At 37.3% G+C, this 22,183-nt stretch overlaps 3 protein-coding genes across 5 annotated transcripts in view; 2 read left to right on the top strand and 1 right to left on the bottom strand.

The window, feature by feature from the left end:
• Positions 1-9,233, top strand: part of psme4b (proteasome activator subunit 4b) — a 31,852-nt gene extending 22,619 nt beyond the window's left edge. For both annotated transcript variants that reach the window (XM_081393239.1, XM_081393240.1), the window contains 15 exons: positions 358-439; positions 580-733; positions 827-893; positions 978-1,103; positions 2,189-2,341; positions 2,441-2,545; positions 4,728-4,819; positions 4,952-5,083; positions 5,169-5,463; positions 5,584-5,712; positions 6,138-6,293; positions 6,393-6,555; positions 7,256-7,389; positions 7,506-7,645; positions 7,884-9,233. In XM_081393239.1, the coding sequence (XP_081249365.1) occupies positions 358-439; positions 580-733; positions 827-893; positions 978-1,103; positions 2,189-2,341; positions 2,441-2,545; positions 4,728-4,819; positions 4,952-5,083; positions 5,169-5,463; positions 5,584-5,712; positions 6,138-6,293; positions 6,393-6,555; positions 7,256-7,389; positions 7,506-7,640 (1,923 nt within the window). In that variant the 3' untranslated portion in view covers positions 7,641-7,645; positions 7,884-9,233. The remainder of the gene's footprint in view (positions 1-357; positions 440-579; positions 734-826; positions 894-977; positions 1,104-2,188; positions 2,342-2,440; positions 2,546-4,727; positions 4,820-4,951; positions 5,084-5,168; positions 5,464-5,583; positions 5,713-6,137; positions 6,294-6,392; positions 6,556-7,255; positions 7,390-7,505; positions 7,646-7,883) is intronic.
• Positions 9,234-9,327: 94 nt separating this feature from the next.
• On the bottom strand, positions 9,328-12,907 carry chac2 (ChaC, cation transport regulator homolog 2 (E. coli)). The gene is made up of 4 exons (XM_081393243.1): positions 12,687-12,907; positions 12,368-12,615; positions 12,207-12,242; positions 9,328-10,803 (listed from the first exon to the last, which is right to left on the bottom strand). Exons 2-4 carry the CDS (start codon positions 12,500-12,502, stop codon positions 10,429-10,431), a joined length of 546 nt encoding a protein of 181 aa, XP_081249369.1. The 5' UTR covers positions 12,503-12,615; positions 12,687-12,907; the 3' UTR covers positions 9,328-10,428.
• asb3 (ankyrin repeat and SOCS box containing 3) lies at positions 12,448-21,900 on the top strand. Of its 2 annotated transcripts, none has more exons than XM_081393241.1 (9): positions 12,448-14,272; positions 15,104-15,262; positions 15,370-15,482; positions 15,897-16,029; positions 19,220-19,397; positions 19,618-19,824; positions 19,925-20,194; positions 20,361-20,494; positions 21,649-21,900. In XM_081393241.1, exons 1-9 carry the CDS (start codon positions 14,074-14,076, stop codon positions 21,804-21,806), a joined length of 1,551 nt encoding a protein of 516 aa, XP_081249367.1. In that variant the 5' UTR covers positions 12,448-14,073; the 3' UTR covers positions 21,807-21,900. The 2 variants fall into 2 exon arrangements, with proteins under 2 accessions (XP_081249367.1, XP_081249368.1); XM_081393242.1 differs by having other exon boundaries at positions 13,663-14,272; positions 15,376-15,482.
• The last annotated feature ends 283 nt before the right edge of the window (positions 21,901-22,183 follow it).

Below are 22,183 nucleotides of genomic sequence, written 5' to 3'. Positions count from 1 at the left end.
ATGTAAACGTATCCTAATATGCTGATAAATTTCTTCTTATTGGTAAAAAATTTTTTTTTTTTTTGGAAAACTATGCATTGTTTTTCAGAAATCTTTAATGAATAGAAAGAACAGGGTTTTTTTATCGAAATCATTTGAAAAATTGTAAATTGTAAAAAAATTAATTAAAAAAGGTAAAAATTTACACTTTTGATCAATTTAATGCATCTTGCTGAATACAAGAATTAATAATAAAAAAAAAAAAATCTTACTGACCCCAACTTTTTAAATGGTAATGTATGGTTGTCTGTTATATATTTAAAACCATTGTGTAAATTGTATATTAATTGGTTTTGCTTCCAATGCTCACTGATATAGATGGCGATTGCCGCTGTGGCAGGCATACTGAAACAGCTGAAGAGACCACGCAAGAAAATACCTGTTACTCCTTGTGATATAAGTGAGTAAACATCCCTGTGAAAACAAATAAATAGTACAATTAAATGAGATGATTAAATTACTCTTCACGTCCATCTGTTGGTCCATCTGCAAGGTTTCAGTATCTATGGAAGGAACAATTACAAATGTGGTGCTTTGCAGGCAGTGTAACCGAGCCGGAGGGGCTGGTGGCAGGAGACAGGCCGGGGAACGACTGGCTGCAGTACCACGGTGACAGCCTGCCGAAAACCCAGCAGGACTGGGACAATTTCCGCTTTGTAGAAAAGACACACTGGGGCTACTACTGCTGGCCAAAGTAAACCCTCTCAGCTTCTGATCACTGTATGATTCAGTCTAAATCTATGCTTCCAGCCTTTATTCCTCACTCTCTTTGTTCCTTTGCACTTAGGAAGTTGATGTTATATGCTCCAGAAGCAGAGCAGCCTAAGGATCTTGCTGCTGAGAACATGAATGAGGTATACATGGACACATCTCAACCGTACTTCACTACACTTTGTTTTCCTGATGAACTTGTAACTATGTAAACTATTTTCCAACAGAGGGAACGCATCATCTATGACCATTTCACAGACCCAGTGTTTATCAAACAGCTCATCGAGTTCCTGTCCCTTGAGGACCGAAAGGGCAAAGACAAGTTCAATCCTCGTCGCTTCTGTCTCTTCAAGGTACCAGCATCCTAAGGCAATAATCATGAATTCCGACTGATAAATCTGAAACTGAGACAATATTGTCATTTTAAATAGTCAAGTATAATAACCTGTACATATATTGTTCAGACATTTGAGCTCAGTAAGGTTTTTGTTTTCTTACGTTCGCAAAGGCTGCAATTTATTGCATCCTTGCTGAATAAAAGTGTTAATTTCATTTAAAAGAGAACCTTACTGACCTCAAACTTTTGAACAGTTGTGTATATATAGTTTTAGAACTTTAAGTAATGCTGTGCCAATACAAATTGCAAATCTTTTCCTCACAATTTTGCATTGATTTGTGCTCCTTCATTCAATTTTCTTTGGTTATTTATGTGCGTTCATTCGTATTTCCTACAGTTCAGGTCATTTAAATGTGTAAACTCTGCAATCGGCATGGTCTTTGGTCAGAGACGTGAAGCGAACAGCATGAGACAATTTAAACAATGCATATTCACTCTCTCTCTCACATGTTTGACACCGTTTCATTCACAACCCAATAATTGTATTCTGATGCATTGCAGTGTATTGAGTTTTGACTTGTGTGATGCGTTTCATACCTGGCTCTTAATTAAAATACGTTGAATGGCCTTGATGTAAGCTGTAGAATTATTTTTAGATGTGCCTGTACATCCTGTTAACAAGTCACTGTTTGTCCTGGATATTTGCTTACAGTGTCCTCTGCACTAGGGTGCATACATAAGTACATTAAGATAGTTAAAAGGATATGTTCAATCCCCATATAATTCAGCTGGCTTCTATTTTTGTAGTTCTCAGCAAAGAGAAAACATTTCAAATGTAGCATTTATTGGATCGTTATCATACTGTTTATGTTCACTGATTTCAGCAGTTTTATTGCAGTTTCCCCTTCTGTAATTCCCAAACCGAGAGGTCGCACAGAATTTGAGGATGCATTTAATAAATGATTTGTGGAGAGCAGTAAATACAATTGTGCTCCCAGCCACATCTCTGCACTTTTACCAGCTCATAATCCTACTTCTCTCACCTGCCGTACGAATTATTACAAAATACAGATGGCTTGCTTTCTCATTCAATGCCCACAGGGACTTTTCCGGAACTACAGTGATGCCTTCCTGCCTGTTCTAAAGCCTCATCTGGAGCGGCTGGCAGATGACTCTCACGAGAGCACCCAGCGCTGTGTGGCTGAGATCATCGCAGGCCTGGTTAGAGGCAGCAAGCACTGGAGCTTTGGCAAGGTGAGCCCCGCTGCAAGTTTGAGGGATGCACTCAAATAAGGGGAGCCACTGAGATGTTTAACCATATTCACGTTTGAAACCCCTCTCTCTCACACACAGGTGGAGGCATTATGGGCATTCCTGATTCCTTTGATGCGAACAGCACTGTCCAAAATTACTGTTGAGACCTACGCTGACTGGGGTACCTGTGTGGCCACTGCCTGTGTATGTCACATCTTAACTATGTTGAATTTTATGCCACATAATTCACTACCTGAACCAACAGTAAATGATCATGAAAACATTATAAATGGACTTAAGGGAAAAAAGAAAGAATCTCTATATAAATATTCTATATTTAAATATGAATATTTTTTAAAAGAAATGAATGCTTTTATTCAGCAAGGTTGCGTTAAATTCTCTTTCTCTCTTTCTAATATATAAAACAATTTATGTGACATTTAAATTGCTATTGAAGCTATTAGTCCAGTCATTTTAAGCCAAAATGGGGGTCAACCTTGATAAAATTGCAACAGAAGCAAACTCAACTGATTTTGTATCCTCAATATGTCCTGAGTAAGGAAAAAAAAAGTCCAGAAGAATCCCATTTGGGGAAAGTTTTGAACAGACCCAAACATAGCCTATTCATACGCCTATTCGTTCTTTTTCTTACGTGAATAGGGTTAAACAAATTACCTTTAGATATCACCATGAAAAGTACTGAGTTGATTACTTGCATCAAGACAAAACATGTATTACAAGTTTTTTGAAATTGTTTGTTAACATGGACAAACGTTGCATAATCTAATTACGCATGTGCTAATTTGCATAAATACCACAATGTCTTTTTTTTTTTTTTTTTTTTAGCTTAATTTAGTTTGACAGGGACATTGTACATTAATAAAAACATTCCTGTAAATGTACCAGAATTAGCCAAAGGCTATTTTTCATCTGTAGTCCCTGGACAAGATGTTACAAGTCAACCTAAAGAAAATATGATTAAGAATACATAATAGAAAATGTAATAATTACACAACTCAATAAAAATCTATTTAAACAATTTAAAATCAATTAAAAACAATGCAACAAAATACAAACAATAATAGGATGGCTAGCAGATATAAGATTCTAGTGTTGACAGATCTGAGTACTGATTAACCAATTCTTCAATTGAACCCTAAATAAAGCATATGTGTCTAGATCTCTTAAAGTTGTCGGAATAGTATTCCATTCTTGTGCAGCTTTAACAGAAAAAGCAGATTGACTAAATTTACTTCGTCTAAGCGGTATGATACAGTCTTGTCTTAATGCGCCTCTTGTAGAGCGATAATCAGTTGTTCTAATACGAACTAGCTGACCAAGAGGGGGAGAAGATAAACCATAAATAATTTTCTACATCAAGCATACATTTGCATACTTAATCATGTTTTCCCAACTCAATAAATTATATTTTTTCAGTATTGGACAATTATGAGAATATACCGATTTCTTATCAAAGAACCTTAAGTGTACGTTTGTACAAGGACTCTAATGGTTTTAGAGTCACTGAACTCGCCTGAGACCAGGTGGTTGTTGAATCTTGTTGACACATAACAGTAAAAGACTTAATGTAAAGGTCTGAATGGAACCCATTTAGGTTACCCATGAGTTTTAATACATAGAGGCAGGAAGAAGTACTTTAGAAACCAGCCTTTGGGACTGGGTCCGTGGGACTGTTTCTGGGGGACGAGTCTGAGGGAGGAACAGGAGACAATGGTAAGGAGAATGCAGAAGACAAAAGGTAGGTAAAATAAAAAGTGAACCCCCAGAAACAGTCCCACGGACCCAGCCCCAAACCCCATCTCTGCAATAATAATTAATAAAGGCTGGTTTCTAAAGTACTTCTTCCTGCCTCTATGTATTAATGTGCATGGGTAGCCTAAATGGGTTCCATTCAGACCTTAACGTGAAGTATTTTACTGGTATCTGTCAACAAGATTCAACAAGACATTTTCACCTGGCAAGACCCAATGTTTAGATCTGTTGTGGTATTTATGCAAATTAGCACATGCGTAATTAGATTATGCAACGTTTGTCCATGTTAACAATTTCAAAAATCTTGAAATACATGTTTTGTTTGTCTTGATGCAAGTAATCAACTCAGTAATTTTCATGGTGATATCTAAAGGTAATTTGTTTTACCCTATTCACATATGAAAAAGAATGAATAGGCGTATGAATAGGCTATGTTTGGGTCTGTTCAAAACTTTCCCCTTATGGGATTCTTTGGGATTTTTTTTTCCTTACTCAGGACATATTGAGGATACAAAATCATTTGAGTTTGCTTCTGTTGCAATTTGTTCAACCTTTTTTCATAAATGATTGGACTATATGAGAACAACTAACTGTTGGTGTTTGATGTTTTCAGGAGAGCCGAGATCCACGAAAGCTCCACTGGCTTCTCGAGATGCTGATGGAGTGTCCTCTCAGTGGGGAAGGTGGATCCTTTGTAGATGCCTGGTAAGTGTATATTGTGTTTAGGTTCATGGGCCAATTCTGATACCATTCAGACATTAAATGCATACATGATATTTACCCTGATCTCTCTCCTATCTCTCTCTCTCTCTCTCTCTCTCTCTCTCTCTCTCGTAGCCACCTGTATGTGCTGCAGGGTGGTCTGGCACAGCAGGAGTGGAGGGTCCCAGAGCTGCTACACAGATTGCTGAGTTACCTAGAGCCCAAACTCACTCAGGTTTATAAGAATGTGAGAGAGCGCATCGGCAGGTAGGTCTGCGGTTAGAGATCTGTGATCTAAAAATACACTAGCAGTTCCACTGATTCTCTGTTGTCATGATTTCTTTACTTGCAGTGTGCTGACGTACATTTTCATGATTGATGTCAACCTGCCATGTACTCTGCCTACTAAGTCCCCACACATCGCTGAGTTTACCGAAAGGGTCTTGTCTCAGCTGAAGCCCCTGATCGAGGGGGACGAAGAGATTCAGAACCACGTGGTGGAAGAGAACGGAGTGGGAGAGCAGGACGAGAGGACACAGGCCATTAAACTCTTTAAAACGGTTCTGAAGTGGCTGATGGCCAGTGCGGGGCGCTCCTTCTCTACACCAGTACCTCAGCATCTACAGCTGCTGCCCCTGCTTTTTAAGGTTTCGGATACTCTCTCTAGATCTCTATCTTAGCGTATGCTCATCTTTTATCCATTTGTGTGGAGTGCTCTTAAGTGGAATGCTGACTTTCACTCTGTGCCTGTTTCTCTCCATCTTCAGATTGCTCCTGTAGAAAACGATGACAGCTATGATGAGCTGAAGAGAGATGCAAAGACATGTCTATCCCTCATGTCTCAGGGTCTCCTCTATCCTCAGCAGATCCCTCTGGTACTGGAGGTGCTACATGAGGTGAGGCCTCAGCCGTGCCAGACACATAACAGGACAACAATTCAAGGCCGAATTTGACCTTGACTCATTTTTCACTCAAGTTGTTAAATAAAAAAACTAAAATGGTTGTTAGTAAAGTGGAAATAAAATATAAATATTTGATTCAATCTTAGAAACACAAAACAATGTTGCAGTTGAAGTAGCTTTTAAAATTACTGAAACTAAACAGGGTTCCCGCGGATCCTTAAAAAGTCTTAAATTAGTTTTTTAAAATTTAAGGCCATAAAAAGTCTTAAGTCTTATTTTTACCTATGAAAGGTCTTACATTTTTGATGACACTTTGACTTAAAAACTTTGACTTAAAAACTATTTTCAAATTAGTTACTTACCCAGTTCTAGTGAGTACTGTTTGCTGTGGAATCATAAGAATCTTGTTATATTTTCAGATCGCTGGCAGCAGCTCTTGGCATGCACGATTCTCAGTGCTAACATACCTCCAGATAATGGTGTTCTATAATCTGTTCACCATACTGAGCACGGAGCCGGCTGTTCAGGACGTAAGAGCACTGGTCATCAGGCTACTGGAGGATGAGCAGCTGGAGGTACCTTCTGGGCAACACTGAATAAATGATGATGCCAGCATGCCAGTTTATGCACCCTTGTTCATTCAACCTTCATCTCTTTGCATCTCTGTGCCGTAGGTGAGAGAGATGGCTGCCACCACTCTCAGCGGCTTCCTGCAGTGTAACTTCTTGGCAATGGATGCCTCCATGCAGACTCACTTTGAGGCTCTATGCAAAACCAGATTGCCCAAAAAGAGGAAAAGAGACTTGGGCTCTGTGGTGGATACCATTCCTTCAGTTGGTATGATCGCGCTTTAATCACATGCAGTGCTGTAATTGTTTGGGTCGCAACCATGGCACAACAGTAGCTTTTATGCCCACAGAATTTAAGTTCCTATTCCCTCATTCTTATCCTGTTACAAAAAGACACGAAACACCTGTACATAAAAACAATACGTTTTTTTTTTTTTTTTTTGATGAAACATAAGTTCACTTGATAAGCAAAACTTGCATTTATTTGATTAAAAATACAGTAAAAACAACAAAATTGTAAAATGTTATTGCAAAATAAAATAACTGTTCTATTTTAATAGATTTTTGTTGTCTAGATCTGTTCCCCTGCTCTTTTCTTCCAAGGAATACAGGGCTTTAATATACTTTAAAATGTAATTAATTCCTGTGATGCAAAGCTGAATTTTCAGCATCATTACTCTAGTCTTCAGTGTCACATGATCATTCAAAAATCATTCTAATATGGTGATTTGGTGCTCAAGAAACATTTCTTCTGATCATCGATATTGAAAAAATGTTGAGCTGCTTAATATAATTATTAATATTGAATTAATATTTAGCATTTATTTGTATAAGAAATTTAAAATAAGAGTCTTCACTGTCACTTTTGGTCAATTTAATCTGTCCTTGCTGAATAAAAGAACTAAACTAAAGCGCACTGATATTTTTTATTAAAAAAAATCTAAGACATTTTTTTAATTTGTCCTCAGATCTGGTGCGGCGTCATGCCGGAGTGCTGGGAATCAGCGCTTGCATCTTATCCAGCCCGTATGATGTCCCGACCTGGATGCCTCAGCTCCTCATGGACCTCAGCGCTCACCTCAACGACACGCAGCCTATCGAGGTACACGGCTCGTCACTACAAACACAATTGCTTTCTGTCTCCCTCTTGTGCGCTTCGCTCTTAGGGCCCATTAAATGTAACAAAAATCAATACAAGCCTCTCTCCGTCTGATTTAGATGACCGTGAAAAAGACTCTGTCTAATTTCCGCCGCACTCATCACGACAACTGGCTGGAGCACAAGCAGCAGTTCACGGACGACCAGCTCGTGGTGCTCACAGACCTTCTCGTGTCACCTTGCTACTATGCATAGATTGGGTATGTTGCAAAGACGCGCATTTAAGCAAACCGCCAGCCTAGGAAGTTCATCCTGGGATAAATGCTGTCTAGGTTGGCAGCTCACTAGGTTTTAAAACACAGCCATACTGATTTTGACTCTGCTAATAATGTTCTGTCCTGCTGTCAAAGTAACTCATTAATGAAAGCTGTTCTAGTCTTTAAAAGCTGCTTAATTGCGTGATTGTGACCTGATCATATTTTATCTGTTTCTTTTCAGGTTGAAACAATGTTTCTGCAGGTTTTAGTCATTTCTTTTTTCTTTTTTTTACTTTATATTCAAATAAAATAGGAGGGCAGGAGGCACGTATAGGCATGATGGAGTCGAATGGAGTACACAGACACGAAGCGAGCGATTCAACGACTTAGAAATATACTCTGTACGTACTGTTTGTATGTATATATCTAGCCCATATTTTTGCATTTCAACTATACTTAATATTTAAGGTTTACCAGCGCAGGGATGTACTGCCTGCAGTCTGTAATATTGTTGTACAGATAGATGATCCCCCCACCCCCCTCTCTAATCCTGTGTTGACATTAAAAGTGTGATGAAGGACAGAATGCCTATGGGTTGCCCCATAAATCCAACTCCAAAGCCCCCATCATGCTCTCTTGATGTGAGGTTCTCAGTGATCTGAGCATGTTTAGAATTGTCAAAACCACTTTTCCCCATTTCACTGGGATATTTTTTCATCGTTTAGCATTTTGTTTTTTCTTTAAGCCTTTTACAGCTAGCAGCATGTGATTCTCGGTTGAGTGACATAGAGACAGCATCTTTTCGACTTAAATCTCCGTGGTAATCGGATGCGGCATGCACCTCTTTGGCTGTTATTGCTCTACGCTAGACTGGCATCAGTAACTTGATGAAGTATATATTGGGGCTGAGCCCTCCTATTTTTTATCATTACATGAGGACGCAAGTCTGAGTACTGTGACGTTATTGTAGGAAGGTAGCTTTGACATTGTCCTGTAGCTCTCTGCTCACTTGCCATCACAACAGGGTTTTGTTTTGTGTCCTATGTGTTTGTGTATTCATATGTGTATGTATGCATTTGTGTATTGTACATATGCATTTATCTATGCATAAACGACTGACGTCTTCGAACGAGAACGGCCTGACCAGATTTAGTGTGAGAACTGTGCGAGTTTGTGGAAGGCGGCGGGATACACATGCATGTTGGTTTGAGTGTGCATGTTTGTAGTTTGACCAAATTATGGCGGGGTGATGATGTTTTGAGCCATTACTTATTGGCAAGTGATAGATTCCGGGATTGTTTTTGTTGTTCTGTCACAATTCACTCCAGCCTCAGTACAAAACCACTTAAGATTGTTCTCTGAATCACACACAGCGCCAGGAAGGGCTTCAGGTTCTACCAAGGTTAGTTCTGTTTTACATTTGAGAGTGTACATAACAGAAACATTACTTAGCTGAACGCCAAAACTGCAGTCATTTTTCTCTATTATGATTATTATTTTTTTAGATGTTTGCTTCACTTTACTTTCAAGGCCAATAAATGAGTTTTTGTTTTTAACAAATTAAAAATGCAAATATTGTTTTTCCCCATAATATTGCTACTTTTTTTTTTAGCTGGGTCTCGCAATATGTCAAAGTCCTTATTAACTAGTATAATTATACTAAACAAAAACTCTTGGGAGACATTAGCATTTGGAACATTGTAATAAATTCAGGAAAGATTATCAGTACAACAACAGAGTGGAGTTGTAACTATTCAGACAAAGTATCCTTAATAAAGAAAGTGATTAACTTGGGTGAATCTCACACATTCAGTTTGAAACATTCCAAAAAGTTTTCACCTGGTTTCACAGACAGGGCTTGGAATAGGCCTTAGTTAAATTAGTTAACTAAATAAAATAATTACATTTTATTAACGAGAAAAAAAACACAAAAAAAAAACACGCATCTTGAGACAAAACAATGACACTGCTATATTTTAAGATATGTGCAAGTTGCTTTGAGTTAAACAAGCTCAAACATGATTTTTAGTCTTGGATTAGGCTTAAGCCTCGTCTGTGAAACCGGCCAATGGTATTGTTTTTTTTTTATGAAGGAAAATTGAGGACCCAGTGAGTTTTCTTTTCTTTTTTCACTGATATAATCATAATTATAATGAACCCACACATACTAGAAAAATTGACCATATTACAGTAAAAAAGTGCAAAGAATTAATAGTATGTTAATGTGAATTTGGTGGTAAAGCATACCTAAATGCCATTCAAATAATGTTACACGAAGCAAAAACAATTCTTAATGGTCTCAAAAACGTGTTTCATGTTATCAAATTCATAAATGATTTTTTTTTTTTTTTTTTAAGTGACGGACGTTCATGAGATTCACCCTTCCATGGTTTATTTGAATATAAGGAACTTAAGAAATAAATAAGAAATGGCTTTGTAATATATTCAAGTTTCCTCAGTAGAATAACTTTTACATTTTCATGGACAGCAATGACTTGTATATATATTACAGCATACACTGAAATCCATTTAAGTACCTGCTTTGTGTATCAATGTTCAACACAAAAGACAAATAATGTGAAACGTCAAGTCATAAAAATCAAGTGTTCAGTAAAGAGACTACCTTGGATAATTCAATTGAAAGAACAGAAAAGTACTGGTTATCTAATGCTTTACCAGGTAACAGGGTTTAGTTTGCATCAGCTGTCATAGTTGATAAACGAGGAAGAAATTAACTAAATTCCTGAGTTCTTCAGAAGATTAAGGACAACATAGACAATAGCAGATCACTCCATCTCCTGCTCCTGCAGCTCCTTCACAAGGCGCTCCAAAGAGAACAGGTGATCATCGAAGTCTTCAGGAACTAGTTGCCTGAGGGCATCGGCGAGCTCAAACAGGTAATCTGTATTCTTGCCACTGGGGCCTACAGACTTCACAATCTGCTGAGCAATTGTCTCCAAAGGCGCTGGGCCAAGGTAATTTGGGTTGTTAAAGGATCCGATGTAGAGCAACGTGTCCTGCATTGGTTGGTGTTCTTCATCTTTGGGATGAAATGTAACTGTGATCACCCCATACCCGCCTTTTTCTCTGTAGTCGAGATACTCTTTCACTTCCTTTTCTTGGCCTGATGGCAACTTATAAGCAACACCCCATACGCATCCCTACAGGAAAGAGGAGAGTGAACGAACACACACACAAACAGTTTGGATTATTCATGCATGTGAATGAAATACATGTATCTAATGCTATAATTAAATGATAATATTACAAATATAATTTAAAAAGGCACTTCCCATGAAAATGGTACAAAACGGTCTGAAACTTAAATATATTTTTAAATAAACGGTAAGTGAAAGTGTGCGTTTAAATCTCAGATGTTGATTGTCAACCTCAGGAGGTCAAAATAAAACTGATAATGTATTTAAAAATGAAATATATATATTTTTAAAGTTAATTGAAAAATAAAGACACAATGTATAAAAAGTTGTTTAATAATTAATCTATTTAAAAATCAATAAAGAACAAAATAGGTGGGAAAAGCATACTTGAATGTCATTAAAATAATACTACGATGCAAAAATAATTCATAAAGAACATAAATGAGAAAATTGACTAGTCATTGTATAAATAAACTGCATAATCACCATTTAAAACTAGATGCATTTCATGATAGTGTATGTTAGATTAATAATAAAAATAAAAAAAAACTAATAAATCAAAGTGAATTTACACAAAGTATTAAAGTACTGAATAATCAACATTTTAAGGTGAGATACATACATTTGATGTGTTTAAAACTAGATAGTGCTGGGTAGTAACTGATTACATGTAATCTGGATTACATAGGCTAATCAGATTCCAAAAATTAAATACTTGTAATTAGATTATATTGCATTTTAAAATATTCAGACTACAGTAACTTTTTTATTGATTACTTAATATTCACAAATTGGCATTAAATTATTAAGAATTCATAGACTCCCTAATTATTCTTTCTTTTAAAATTTCCTTTCTAAAAAGCCTACTGCTTATATAGCCTATGCTCAGAAAGTCTTCCAGTTTTATGAAATGGCACATATATATATATATATATATATATATATATATATATATATATATTAGTGTTTGTTTTATTTTTATTTTATTTTATTTTGAACCCCCTGCAGTTCATTCCCAAAACCTAATTTGGGAAACCGTGACATAATGCAATGTTTCAAAATTCTAAATAGTTAGCCTAGGTCAAAAGTAATCTAAAAGTAGTCTGACTATATTACCTTAAATTTGTAATGTAATAGTTACTAACTACAATTTTTATCATGTAGGCTAATTTGTATTCAGTAATGGACTACAATTTGCTAGTAATCATCCCAGCACTGGATACATTTAATACTAGGGAAGTATAACTGTATATAATTACTGTTAGATAATGTTAATTAAAATATCTAATGTCGAAAAAAAAAATTGCCTCCAATGCAATAGAAAAACAAGTCATGTGTGATGGGTCAAAAAAGTAGAATGTCGGCATTTTATTGGCTTAAAGGTAACGTTAGCAGTATTTCATTACCTCAGGATCCTCTATTAATGTCACCACTCGCCCAGGCTGAAATAAAATCAATAAGAAATAAGAGTGTTAATCGTCCTGTGTTAAGTGCTCTGTCATCCTTAAAGGTCACTATGACTATGATCAACTCGTATGACTTTGATAGGGAATAATCGGGTCCATACCTTTCCAGGCACCCCTCGATGATCCGTACTTCCCTGCCAGAACCTGCGACTAAAACCTTTGACGAAACCCACTCGTTTCTCCTCGTACGGGAAGTCAACTTTCCAAATCAAAGATCCGTAACCAAAAACCCACATCTTTGCTGCTGTCTGCTCACGGTGTGTCTGCTGAGCACATGCTCGACAGCCTCGACTTATATGTAGACGCTGGACGTGTTTTTTTTTTCAGGGCCTGAGTGCCACTGACGAGTCTGTTAGGTATGTTGACAGGGTTGGCATAGGTGTTATTAGTATTACTGAAGATTTAAAAAGAAACACATACTTGTCAAGGGCAGATACAGGTCCAGCCGAAGACGCCTCGCATCAAGTTTCCTCTCTTGACGTCGTTTGACGTCTAATTTACAAGCTGTCTTAAAAACAGCGTTTTATTGTTTACAAAAATCAACGTTAAAACCTGTACGCCATTATTTGAAGGTATAAACCATAGACTGTATAAACTGGATAATGGGAGATATCGTTTTTCAAAATAAAAGCCAGTTTACCGGCTTTAAAATGAAACGCTTACAATAAATCACCGTGGTAAGCAGAATATCCACCAACATATTTGATACAGTACAGTAGTAATCATTTTAGAATTCTTACGCTAATAACTATAGCTGTTGTAGCAATGGATTTCTGATGAAACCTATGGGTATACAATCATTGTTATTTATGTTAAGGAAGTTAACTATGTAGAGTTGTTAAAATACAATAATTAAATCGAAATGATCGTGATTTATTTGTTTGTTTGTTTATTTATTCATTCCTTTATTTTTACTTAGTTGCTTTTATATTACACAAATTAAAATGGTATTTCTAGGTTTTCTGACCGCTTGCTCAATAGACAAGGAATGCTTTGCCTCGCCTTTGTTTTATGCGTTTCTGTTATATGTTATGTAATTATATCTAACGTTAGTTAAATATTTGAATGATGACTTTGCTAGATACTGTCAGTTATTGAATAATATCTCCCTTTCTGTTTTAAGGAAGTGTCGGGTTTCAGTTACGTGGGTGGATCAATTGAAAATATGTAAAACGAAATATTGGAATCTTTTTTTTTTTATGAAATACTATTGTTATTATAATTTCCGCTATAGTCTTCTTCTTCTTCTTGTGTTTAATGGCGGTTGGCAAACCATTTAACGGTGCATTACCTTCCGCTATAGTCGGAACGCAAAGTAACCCATGTCTGTTCTAGCCGGAGCCCTGAATCAGCCAATCAGGAAACAGCATCGCCGGAAGTTACGTTAAATGTATCTGGGCTGGGCTGGCTTGTGGATTCTGTCATTATTAATTTATGTGTTTACAGATGTTTAGAACCGCAACATGATTTTTCACTTGATCTTTTTGTTGTCTTGTGGACATCTTAAAGATTCAAATTGGGGAAATGAACTAGACTACTAGCATACTTGAAGTGGTTAACTCGTTATTTTGCAATCAAAGCACTGTTTTCTGCCCTGCTTATCATGTAACCTAGTGTGCACTTGACTTCACTGCATTACAGAGATTTAACCTGTGGCACTGCAGTTTAAGCCAGGTGTAATTCAAGATCTGGAACTGTCAACGTGCACTCAGTTAAGAGCCACTGTGTGGAAATGATATAACGTTAGCATGAACTATTTCAGTAATGTTTAAGGGGTAAAGTTAGTGTTGTGTGGAGGGAAAAATCGATGGACTTCACGGAGTGCTATGGAGACACCTGTTCAGCCGTCGCGCTGGCAGCCCGGGAGGGGAAGGGTCGGCGGGTGCAGAAGCTCATCCAGAGAGGCTTCGCGGTGGACGTGAAAGATAACCGGGGCTGGAACGCCCTGCATGAGGCCGCGGCGGCTGGATCAGCGGAGTGTGTGCGGCTACTCCTCCCTGCAGCCGGTAAGAGCTTAACGTTACTTACACAGGCGCTTCTGAAGTGCCAATTAGGTGTCTTTATGCAGACTTTTTAATGCTGCTTAAATGTGGCATACATGCATTTACACAGCCATTTTAATTGTATACTTTTACACTAGGGCCTAAGGTGGGTCAGAGCAGACAGAATTTAGTCTGGTAACATTACGTTTTTTACGCAGAATTTTGAGCAGTCACTGAGCCGCCTTAAATCAGCTGTGTAAAGATGCATTATGGACCATCAAACTGAGTTACTTGTTTAGGCAATGAAGGGATGTTGAAGGAAGGAAGTTCACATAGAAATGGAAATTCTAGCTTAATTTAGGCTACCTGTATTCCAAATCTGTAGGAATCTCATTCTCGCATAAATCACATAAGGAAATATTGGGCAAAATGTGTAAGCTTCTCATTTCCACAAAGTAAAAACCATTGGGGACTGGGGTTGTCAATCTTGACAAATGATATGCATGTATTAAAACATTTATCTATGCAACTTGAGTGCCATATTCTAATCTTTGTGTGAGAAACCATATCTGTTTTATAGTGCTTCAAATCGTCCCCTCATGAGACAGACAGTATTTTCTTGTTTTTTTCAGTTCCAGTGCTGGTTTAAGTGCTGTATTTTTGTTTTTGTATGGCAGGGTAGCTTTTAAATCTCATTCATGTGATTTAAATATGCACATATTCAGATTTAGTTACAAGAACTGTCCCTTGAAGACCCCTTTGACACACTAGTATGTTTGTACAATTATTAAACTGTTCAAGTTTTCTTTAATGTGCAGGTCATTAATTGTATCTCAATGTTCCTCTTTACTTCAGTAAATTGTGAAGATTATGTCAACACTTTGACACATAACTCAGAGACTCCTGTTTACTTTGCTGCGATGAATGGACACCTCCGGGCGGTGAAGTGGCTAATCAAAGGTGGTGCGGACATTAACAGGACAACCAATGAGCTCTCCTGTCCCCTATTTGCAGGTAAACCCAAAAGTACCTCACAGGTCATCTCAGATCATGTTTACCATGTGTATTTTCCCTCTTTGGAGTCTTTTTCTTGGAGGTTTTTTTTTTTTTTTTTTTTCTAGCTGTAGATGGTGGGTACAAAAATATTGTGGAGCTGCTGGTGCGAAATGGAGCAGAAGTCAATGGGACTCACTCTGTGTCAGGCTGGTCTTGTCTCCATCAAGCTGTTTACAAGGTTATAGCTTTAAACTACAATTCTAATTTATGATTTATGAAGCTTTTGTTTTGGAAACTTTGAAATTTGCACAAATACTACATTCACATATCTTATATATAAGTTCTGCGGCTCTTTTTACTGACCGTTAAGTGTAAGGGCTTATCGGCAAGTTGTTATCATTAAAAAGCAACTACTTATTTAGAACATCAATCAAATTATTATTTATGTTGCCCGTTATTACTCTCTTGCATTTATACCACTATCAATAATTTTTATACTTCTAAATGTTTAATTAAACTTCAAAAAATGAAAGCCCAGGGCCATAGTGTGTGTTCTAATTTAATCAAGCTTTTAAATCCTACATCTGAGGCAGTTATCAAAATCTTTCATCAAGAAATTGAGGAAATAAATATCTGTAAATAACACTTCCAGGGCCATGCTGAGATTGTGAGGTTCCTGGTGAGCATGTGCTTTCTGGAGGCAGTGGATGACTATGGGATCACACCATTATTTGTTGCTGCACAATATGGACATCACCAATGCTTAGAGATTCTTGCAAATGCCGGTGAGAACACTTCTTTAATGATTAATCCTGTATGAAGTATGAACTGTATTGCACTTTTGTACACTACATGCTTTGGTCAATGTTCAGTGTCAACTCATTAGAGCTATCACTACTGTATCCACTGTGCTATTTATAGTGACACATTCTCGAGGCAGATAAGCAGTTTGATGTATGGGTCAATAAAAAAAAAATATTCAATGATTGCAGTAAAAATTCAATATAGACATACAGAGACTTGAATACATTTTTAATTTCTTAATTAAAATTCATGTTCACACTTTTTGGGTGGTGAAGGAAAAAATATGTCTTCATAGTGAAAAAAGCCTAATTAAAAGTTTGGCTGCTTGTTTTGCTGCTTATTAATATTTCTTTTAAAAATTAAAGAACTTTATAATTCCATTTAGCGAGGAGGCATTTAATTTATCAAAAGTGACAGTAAAGATAAAAGATTTATAACGTTACAAAATATTTATATTTCAGATTATGTCAGCATATTGGTAATGCAATAAAAATTGGTATTTTTTATAGAACACCATCATTTTATTATTGTTGTATTAGCCCTCCAGTTCCAGCATTAAAATAATATTTACAACTATAACATTTTACATGGGTAACATTTAAATCTATACGATTTTTTTCTTCTTCTCACAATTCTGACTTTTTTGTCACTGTTGCAAGTTTATATTTCCCAATTCAGACTTTATAACTCGCAATTGTGAGTTCATAATTCATATCTCAATTCTGAGGGGAAAAATTCTAAATTGCGCGATATAAACTCTTTTATTCAATGGCTCCCATAGAGAAGCCTTGCCCAGCCATACACTCTGCTTATGATTATTTATCTTCGTTTATTATTCTTATTCTGTTCATTGGTTATTTTATTAATGAATGGATTTTGTTGTTTACATGAAACTGTTGGCTGACAGTAAATCACATTTAACTAATCTTAATTGCCAACTTATTTGTATCCCATGTTTTGTAAAATGTGTAGGGAAATTGTTTTACTTTTTACTTGACATTTTAGTCATCAAAAATTCTCTTGAAAATCATATAGAAGTTTATAAAAGTCATATTAAACCAACATTAATACAAAGAGTACATTCTTACTGAGTTGTAACCCATACCGAGCTCATGTACTCGTAAAAATGCTCCGATACCAACAACCGATACCACAGTCAGCGTGTAAACATTGTTTGTGTCCAGGCAAAGAAACATTGACAGTATGTATAATGGGGACAAAAAAAACAAGGCTGTCTATGAAGTAAATGTAACTTATTAGTGGAATATTAAACGAAATATAGCAACGCCTATATAGCCGTGGTCCGCGAGCTGAGAAAAACGTTTTAGTTCAAAGTTTGTAGTTCAGTCAGAAAGAAAACTAAAAAGAAAGTAAAACAAGGCATGTAGCTTATTATTAACGTTAACTGATGAGAGAGAGAGAGAGAGAGAGAGAGAGAGAGAGAGAGAGAGAGAGAGAGAGAGAGAGAGAGAGAGAGAGAGAGAGAGAGAGAGAGAGAGAGAGAGAGAGAGAGAGAGAGAGAGAGAGAGAGAGAGAGAGAGAGAGAGAGAGAGAGAGAGAGAGAGAGAGAGAGAGAGAGAGAGAGAGAGAGAGAGAGAGAGAGAGAGAGAGAGAGAGAGAGAGAACTTCTGTTGAATGCTTTTGATTGCTGATCGTTCACTCAGCACGTGTTATTTGTATTAAAACTAAATCGTATATGTAAGTAAAACATGAGCTGTTACCTGATTTATGTGTAATGGGTGGTTCCCTACATTATTACAGAACGTTTGCAGGTCAAGAATTTCCTGAACGAAACATACAAAACGACCGCTCTGAATTGAATTGTCTTTCACAAATTCAAAGACAAATTCACACAAGTTTATGTAAAAACGCCCGTCTTGGCGAGTATCCCAGTAAACAAAGTCGGTTATATCTCAAGTGAACATAGAGAGTATATTCAAATTGGGTCCGTGCATCCGGTCTTAAAGGGCCAGCAGTCTAATAAACCTGCTGCTGTGTTTTAATGTTAATCAAACAAAGGACAAATACAATACTCACTGCTCTTGACTAAATAGGCTACCCTTTTCAACTTTACAAAAATATCCATCAATATTTAATTTATGAAGAATATGCAATGTTTTTTCACATTTGATTACTTTATTTAAATTTCTGTACCTGTTAGATCTACCCGAAAAACTCTAATAACACTGTTTATTTCATTTGTAGCCTTTCTTTTTTTTCTATTGTATTTATTTGTGCTATATATGTGTAAATTTGATTATTTGTTCTTATTTTATTACTGACTGCTTACTTGTCTTTAATAATGTTTTAAAATTCATATTAATTAGGCTGGTAGTTTTTGTAGTATCAAAATTGGAATAAAGAATTGATATTTCACTGGTGTCTAAACTTTTGTAACACTGACCCAATCCTCACTGAGCCCTTCTGGAGCTGCTCTAAATATGTGATGTGCTATTAAATGAAAGATAAAATATGATAGAATGAACAGTGAAAGTAACAGAAGCTCATACAATGCATTTTAGCAGGCTTAATTAAGCATGAAAATAACTTAAGGAAATATATATTTGATGAACAAATTAAGCCAACTAATATGATTTATATTCTTTTGGTGTATCTTCTAATACATTTAAAAATTAGAAATGCAGTGAAAATACAGGTATCGGTTTTTGCGAGTACCAAAAATGGGAGTATCGGAGTCGTACTGGAAAAAGTGGTATCGGTGCATCCCTAATAATTATTATTTATTTTTCGTTATGGTGAACACCCTTATTTAACTTAAATGGTAATTAAATAAAGAAAGCCACACCAAGCTCAAGATGTTCCTGGATCAACATGTTCTTTGTTTTTCCTCGAACAACATAGCAACAGAACCTTATTTCACAAAGTAAAACATGTATTGGATTAACATCTTTGTTGATCTTGGAACAACATTCCAATCAACCAGTCAGGCTTTCAACCAGTTTAAGCTTACAACCAAGGTTAGGTGCTTCTTCATCAATTTTATTCACCTATAATTTCCCTCTGAATTTAAGGATAACTTATGGGTAGGTTTAGGGGTAGGGATATGGTCATGATTCAATTTTCAGACAGGAATGTTTTTCCGGGATCAACCAAATATGTAGACCCCTAAAATCAGGAAGTGTGCCTAAGCAGAGGTTGTCGTTGTCACAGGGGCGAATGTGAACTGCCAAGCAAACGATCTGGCCACACCGTTGCTCATTGCCGCTCAGGAGGGCCACGTACGGTGTGTGGAGGTTTTACTGGCCCATGGAGCTGACCCTAACCTGTACTGCAATGAGGACTGCTGGCAGCTACCCATCCATGCTGCGGCCCAGTTCAGTCGGCTAAGGTACGACCGCTTGTCAATTACATACCGGGTCTGTTTAGTGCTTACGAAGACCTCGTTTTAAAAAACGATCCACATTGTGACATTTACGTAGTATAATGTAAATAACATTTGAAAGCTAACCTTTTCTACTTTTTAAATGAGAGCGTAACTTTGGCCTTTATGAAATAATTGTTGCTACACTGGATTAATCTGGCCGCTCATCTCTTGTCTTTCTGTATAGTGCTTTAGAGAAGCTGATTCCGGTAACGAAGCGAGAATGTGACCGGGGTGAAGGAAAGGTCAGTCCAGTTTACTTGGCAGTACTTAGCGGACAAGCGGACAGCCTTCGGGTCTTGCTAAAGAAGGGCTACAGTCCAGACGCCCAGAGCTGTCGACAGTTTGGATACAGCTGCCCTTTGGACATGGCTCTGTGGTGCAACTCTTGGAAGTACGACATAGATGTACACTCATGTCCTGCTTTTCATTTTAAACACAATCAGGTGGACGGTATGACTTTTTTTTTTTGTTTTTTTTTGTTTGTCTTTCAGTTTGGACAGCGAGTGTCACCAGACTCGTGAGATCACTCTGATGCTCTTGGCAGCAGGGGCCCATGTGAGCATGGGCATATATGCCTTTGCGTTACAGGGCCATGTACCAGAGCACCTGCCCTTGATCCTGGAGCACGCTGGGCTCCCTCAGGGTGACCGACTCAGAGAGCTGGCCAATAGAGCCCTTGCCGAGCTGCAGAGCGCCTCTTTTTGGCTCCCCCTGCTGCTCAAAGCAGGAATGGACCCCATGCTGCTCCTACAGGACAAAATGTAAGCGACACATTGCGGTTGATGTGTCACACGTTTTTTTATTTTAATCATGACTGGATTCACCATGCATGGCTTTTAATAAATAATTGTGCTTTATTAACGTCAGAGTTAAAAACCACTGAGTTAAGCTCTTCTCTTCTGCCTGTAATGCTGTAATTGGGTGCAGGCTTGAAGAAGCTGAGAACAGAGTGCTTAATTTCTTTCTGGAGTTCATTCATTGGAAGACTCTGCCCTCCGCAATGCTTCAGATTCTCTCTCACCGTCGAACAGATGGCACCTGGACGCCACGGAAGCATTTCGGTATGAACTGTGTGGGTTTTATGACTTTGATCAGGTGTTTTTCAACAATACGTTGCATTTATCATACATTTACTCCACATTCACCATTATTTTGTTGGTAAAGTGAAATTAAGCTAAATAGTGAATTTATTTGTACATTAAGTTTCCTGAAGAGTTTCTTTATTACAGTTAAAGTGCTGATATTTATTCCTTTCATTCACATAGCTGTTAATTTGTAAAAGGTCAAAGCGCACGACAAATAAAGTTATTGTCTCCTAAAAGAAAGGATCGATTCAAGCAACGTCTACTTTGACCCGTCCTCACTTTAGTTGTAGCTGAGAAGCATCATGTTGTAGCAGCATGTGGTTAGTTGAGAAGATGCTGTTTTCTTTGCTGCGAATTTAATTTACATGCACTTTATAGGATGAGGACTGTTCATATCACTACGTATTCAAGTGCCGAGGAAGCCTCATGAGTTGAATTTCAGATATGGTAATGGGAGTTTATTTTCTGACACGCGCTGATAGACCAATCACAACAAATGCGACCATCTGACCAATCAGAGCAGAGGAAGCTCTCGGAAAGGCAGGGTTTAGAGAGACTGAATCCTTTATTGAACCATTTCAGACATTGGGAGGGGAAAGAGGCGACGTTTTTTTGTACTTGGATACACGTAAACATATTGTAGGAGACCTTCAAAACAAAAGTAGGAATGTTTAAAATAGCATAATAGGGGCACTTTAAGTTCAGTTCAAACTGTTTTAATGAAACGATTCAAAACCCACTAATTAGTTTGCATTAGAATGTTTATGTATTAAAATGTTTAGCGAGAAACTAAGAAGATTATTAAGTTTGAACTATTTAATTAATTTACAGATGAGCAAATGCGCATATACATATATTTTTGCCAATTTTTTTCCAGGATTCTTTGATGAATAGAACGTTCAAAAGAACAGCATTGATTTGAAAGAGCAATCTTTTGTAACAATGCTTTTACTGTGTCACGTTTGATCCATGTAATGCATCCCTGCTGAATGAAAGTATTTATTTCATTAAAAAAAAAATATATATATATATATATATATATCCATATTGTCCAATCCTACTGTATTCTATATGTATCATCTGATGTGGTAAGTGGCCACAGCTCAGTAACCCTTTGCTCTTGCTTCCAGAATCAGTCCCTGCCCTCACTCACCTGTGCAGGCTGGCAGTGCGGGCATCGGTGGGCAGCGATGTTCTCTCTAAGACCTCCTTTATCCAACAGCTGCCCATCCCCACACTGCTTCAGGACTACCTTCGGTTCAGCGACGTCTCTGGCTTGCTCACATAGCAGCCTGACTGTCATCTGTGGCTAATTAAGTTATCTCGACTTGTTCCACTGCAGTATTTTGTACATAATGTTAATAAAATTTTAATGACTGCTCAAAAAACTGCTGGACTCTGGCCCTTTTCATTACCTTGATATTTAGAAAATATGGGAGGACGAATGAAGAATTTCACCAATTTCTCTTCACTGTTCTGTTCCCCTCTTACACAGCTGGCCTTCATACTGAGTTGATGTTGAAATTCACCTCTGCTCTGTGTCTTTGGTCTGCCTTGTTATCTTCTTTCTCTCTCTCTCTCAGCGGCTCTCCTCTCTGTCTGCCTCCAAGGTCACTCTGCCTGAAAGACGCATACTCTCTTCGAATGTTAATTGCCCAACGCAGT

The sequence above is a fragment of the Scardinius erythrophthalmus genome, assembly GCF_964197995.2.
Source record: "Scardinius erythrophthalmus genome assembly, chromosome: 18".
Classification (NCBI taxonomy): domain Eukaryota; kingdom Metazoa; phylum Chordata; class Actinopteri; order Cypriniformes; family Leuciscidae; genus Scardinius; species Scardinius erythrophthalmus.
This window is presented reverse-complemented; position numbering and strand designations above follow the sequence as displayed.

Excerpts from the sequence above, each read along its gene's own strand:
- chac2 (XM_081393243.1), bottom strand. The coding sequence starts at position 12,502 with ATGTGGGTTTTTGGTTACGGATCTTTGATTTGGAAAGTTGACTTCCCG. Across the intron at positions 12,243-12,367 it reads ATCGAGGGGTGCCTGGAAAG|CCTGGGCGAGTGGTGACATT; the intron begins GTATGGACCCGA and ends ATTTTATTTCAG. Across the intron at positions 10,804-12,206 it reads CATTAATAGAGGATCCTGAG|GGATGCGTATGGGGTGTTGC; the intron begins GTAATGAAATAC and ends TCTTTCCTGTAG.
- asb3 (XM_081393241.1), top strand. The coding sequence starts at position 14,074 with ATGGACTTCACGGAGTGCTATGGAGACACCTGTTCAGCCGTCGCGCTG. Across the intron at positions 14,273-15,103 it reads GCTACTCCTCCCTGCAGCCG|TAAATTGTGAAGATTATGTC; the intron begins GTAAGAGCTTAA and ends TCTTTACTTCAG. Across the intron at positions 20,495-21,648 it reads GACGCCACGGAAGCATTTCG|AATCAGTCCCTGCCCTCACT; the intron begins GTATGAACTGTG and ends TCTTGCTTCCAG.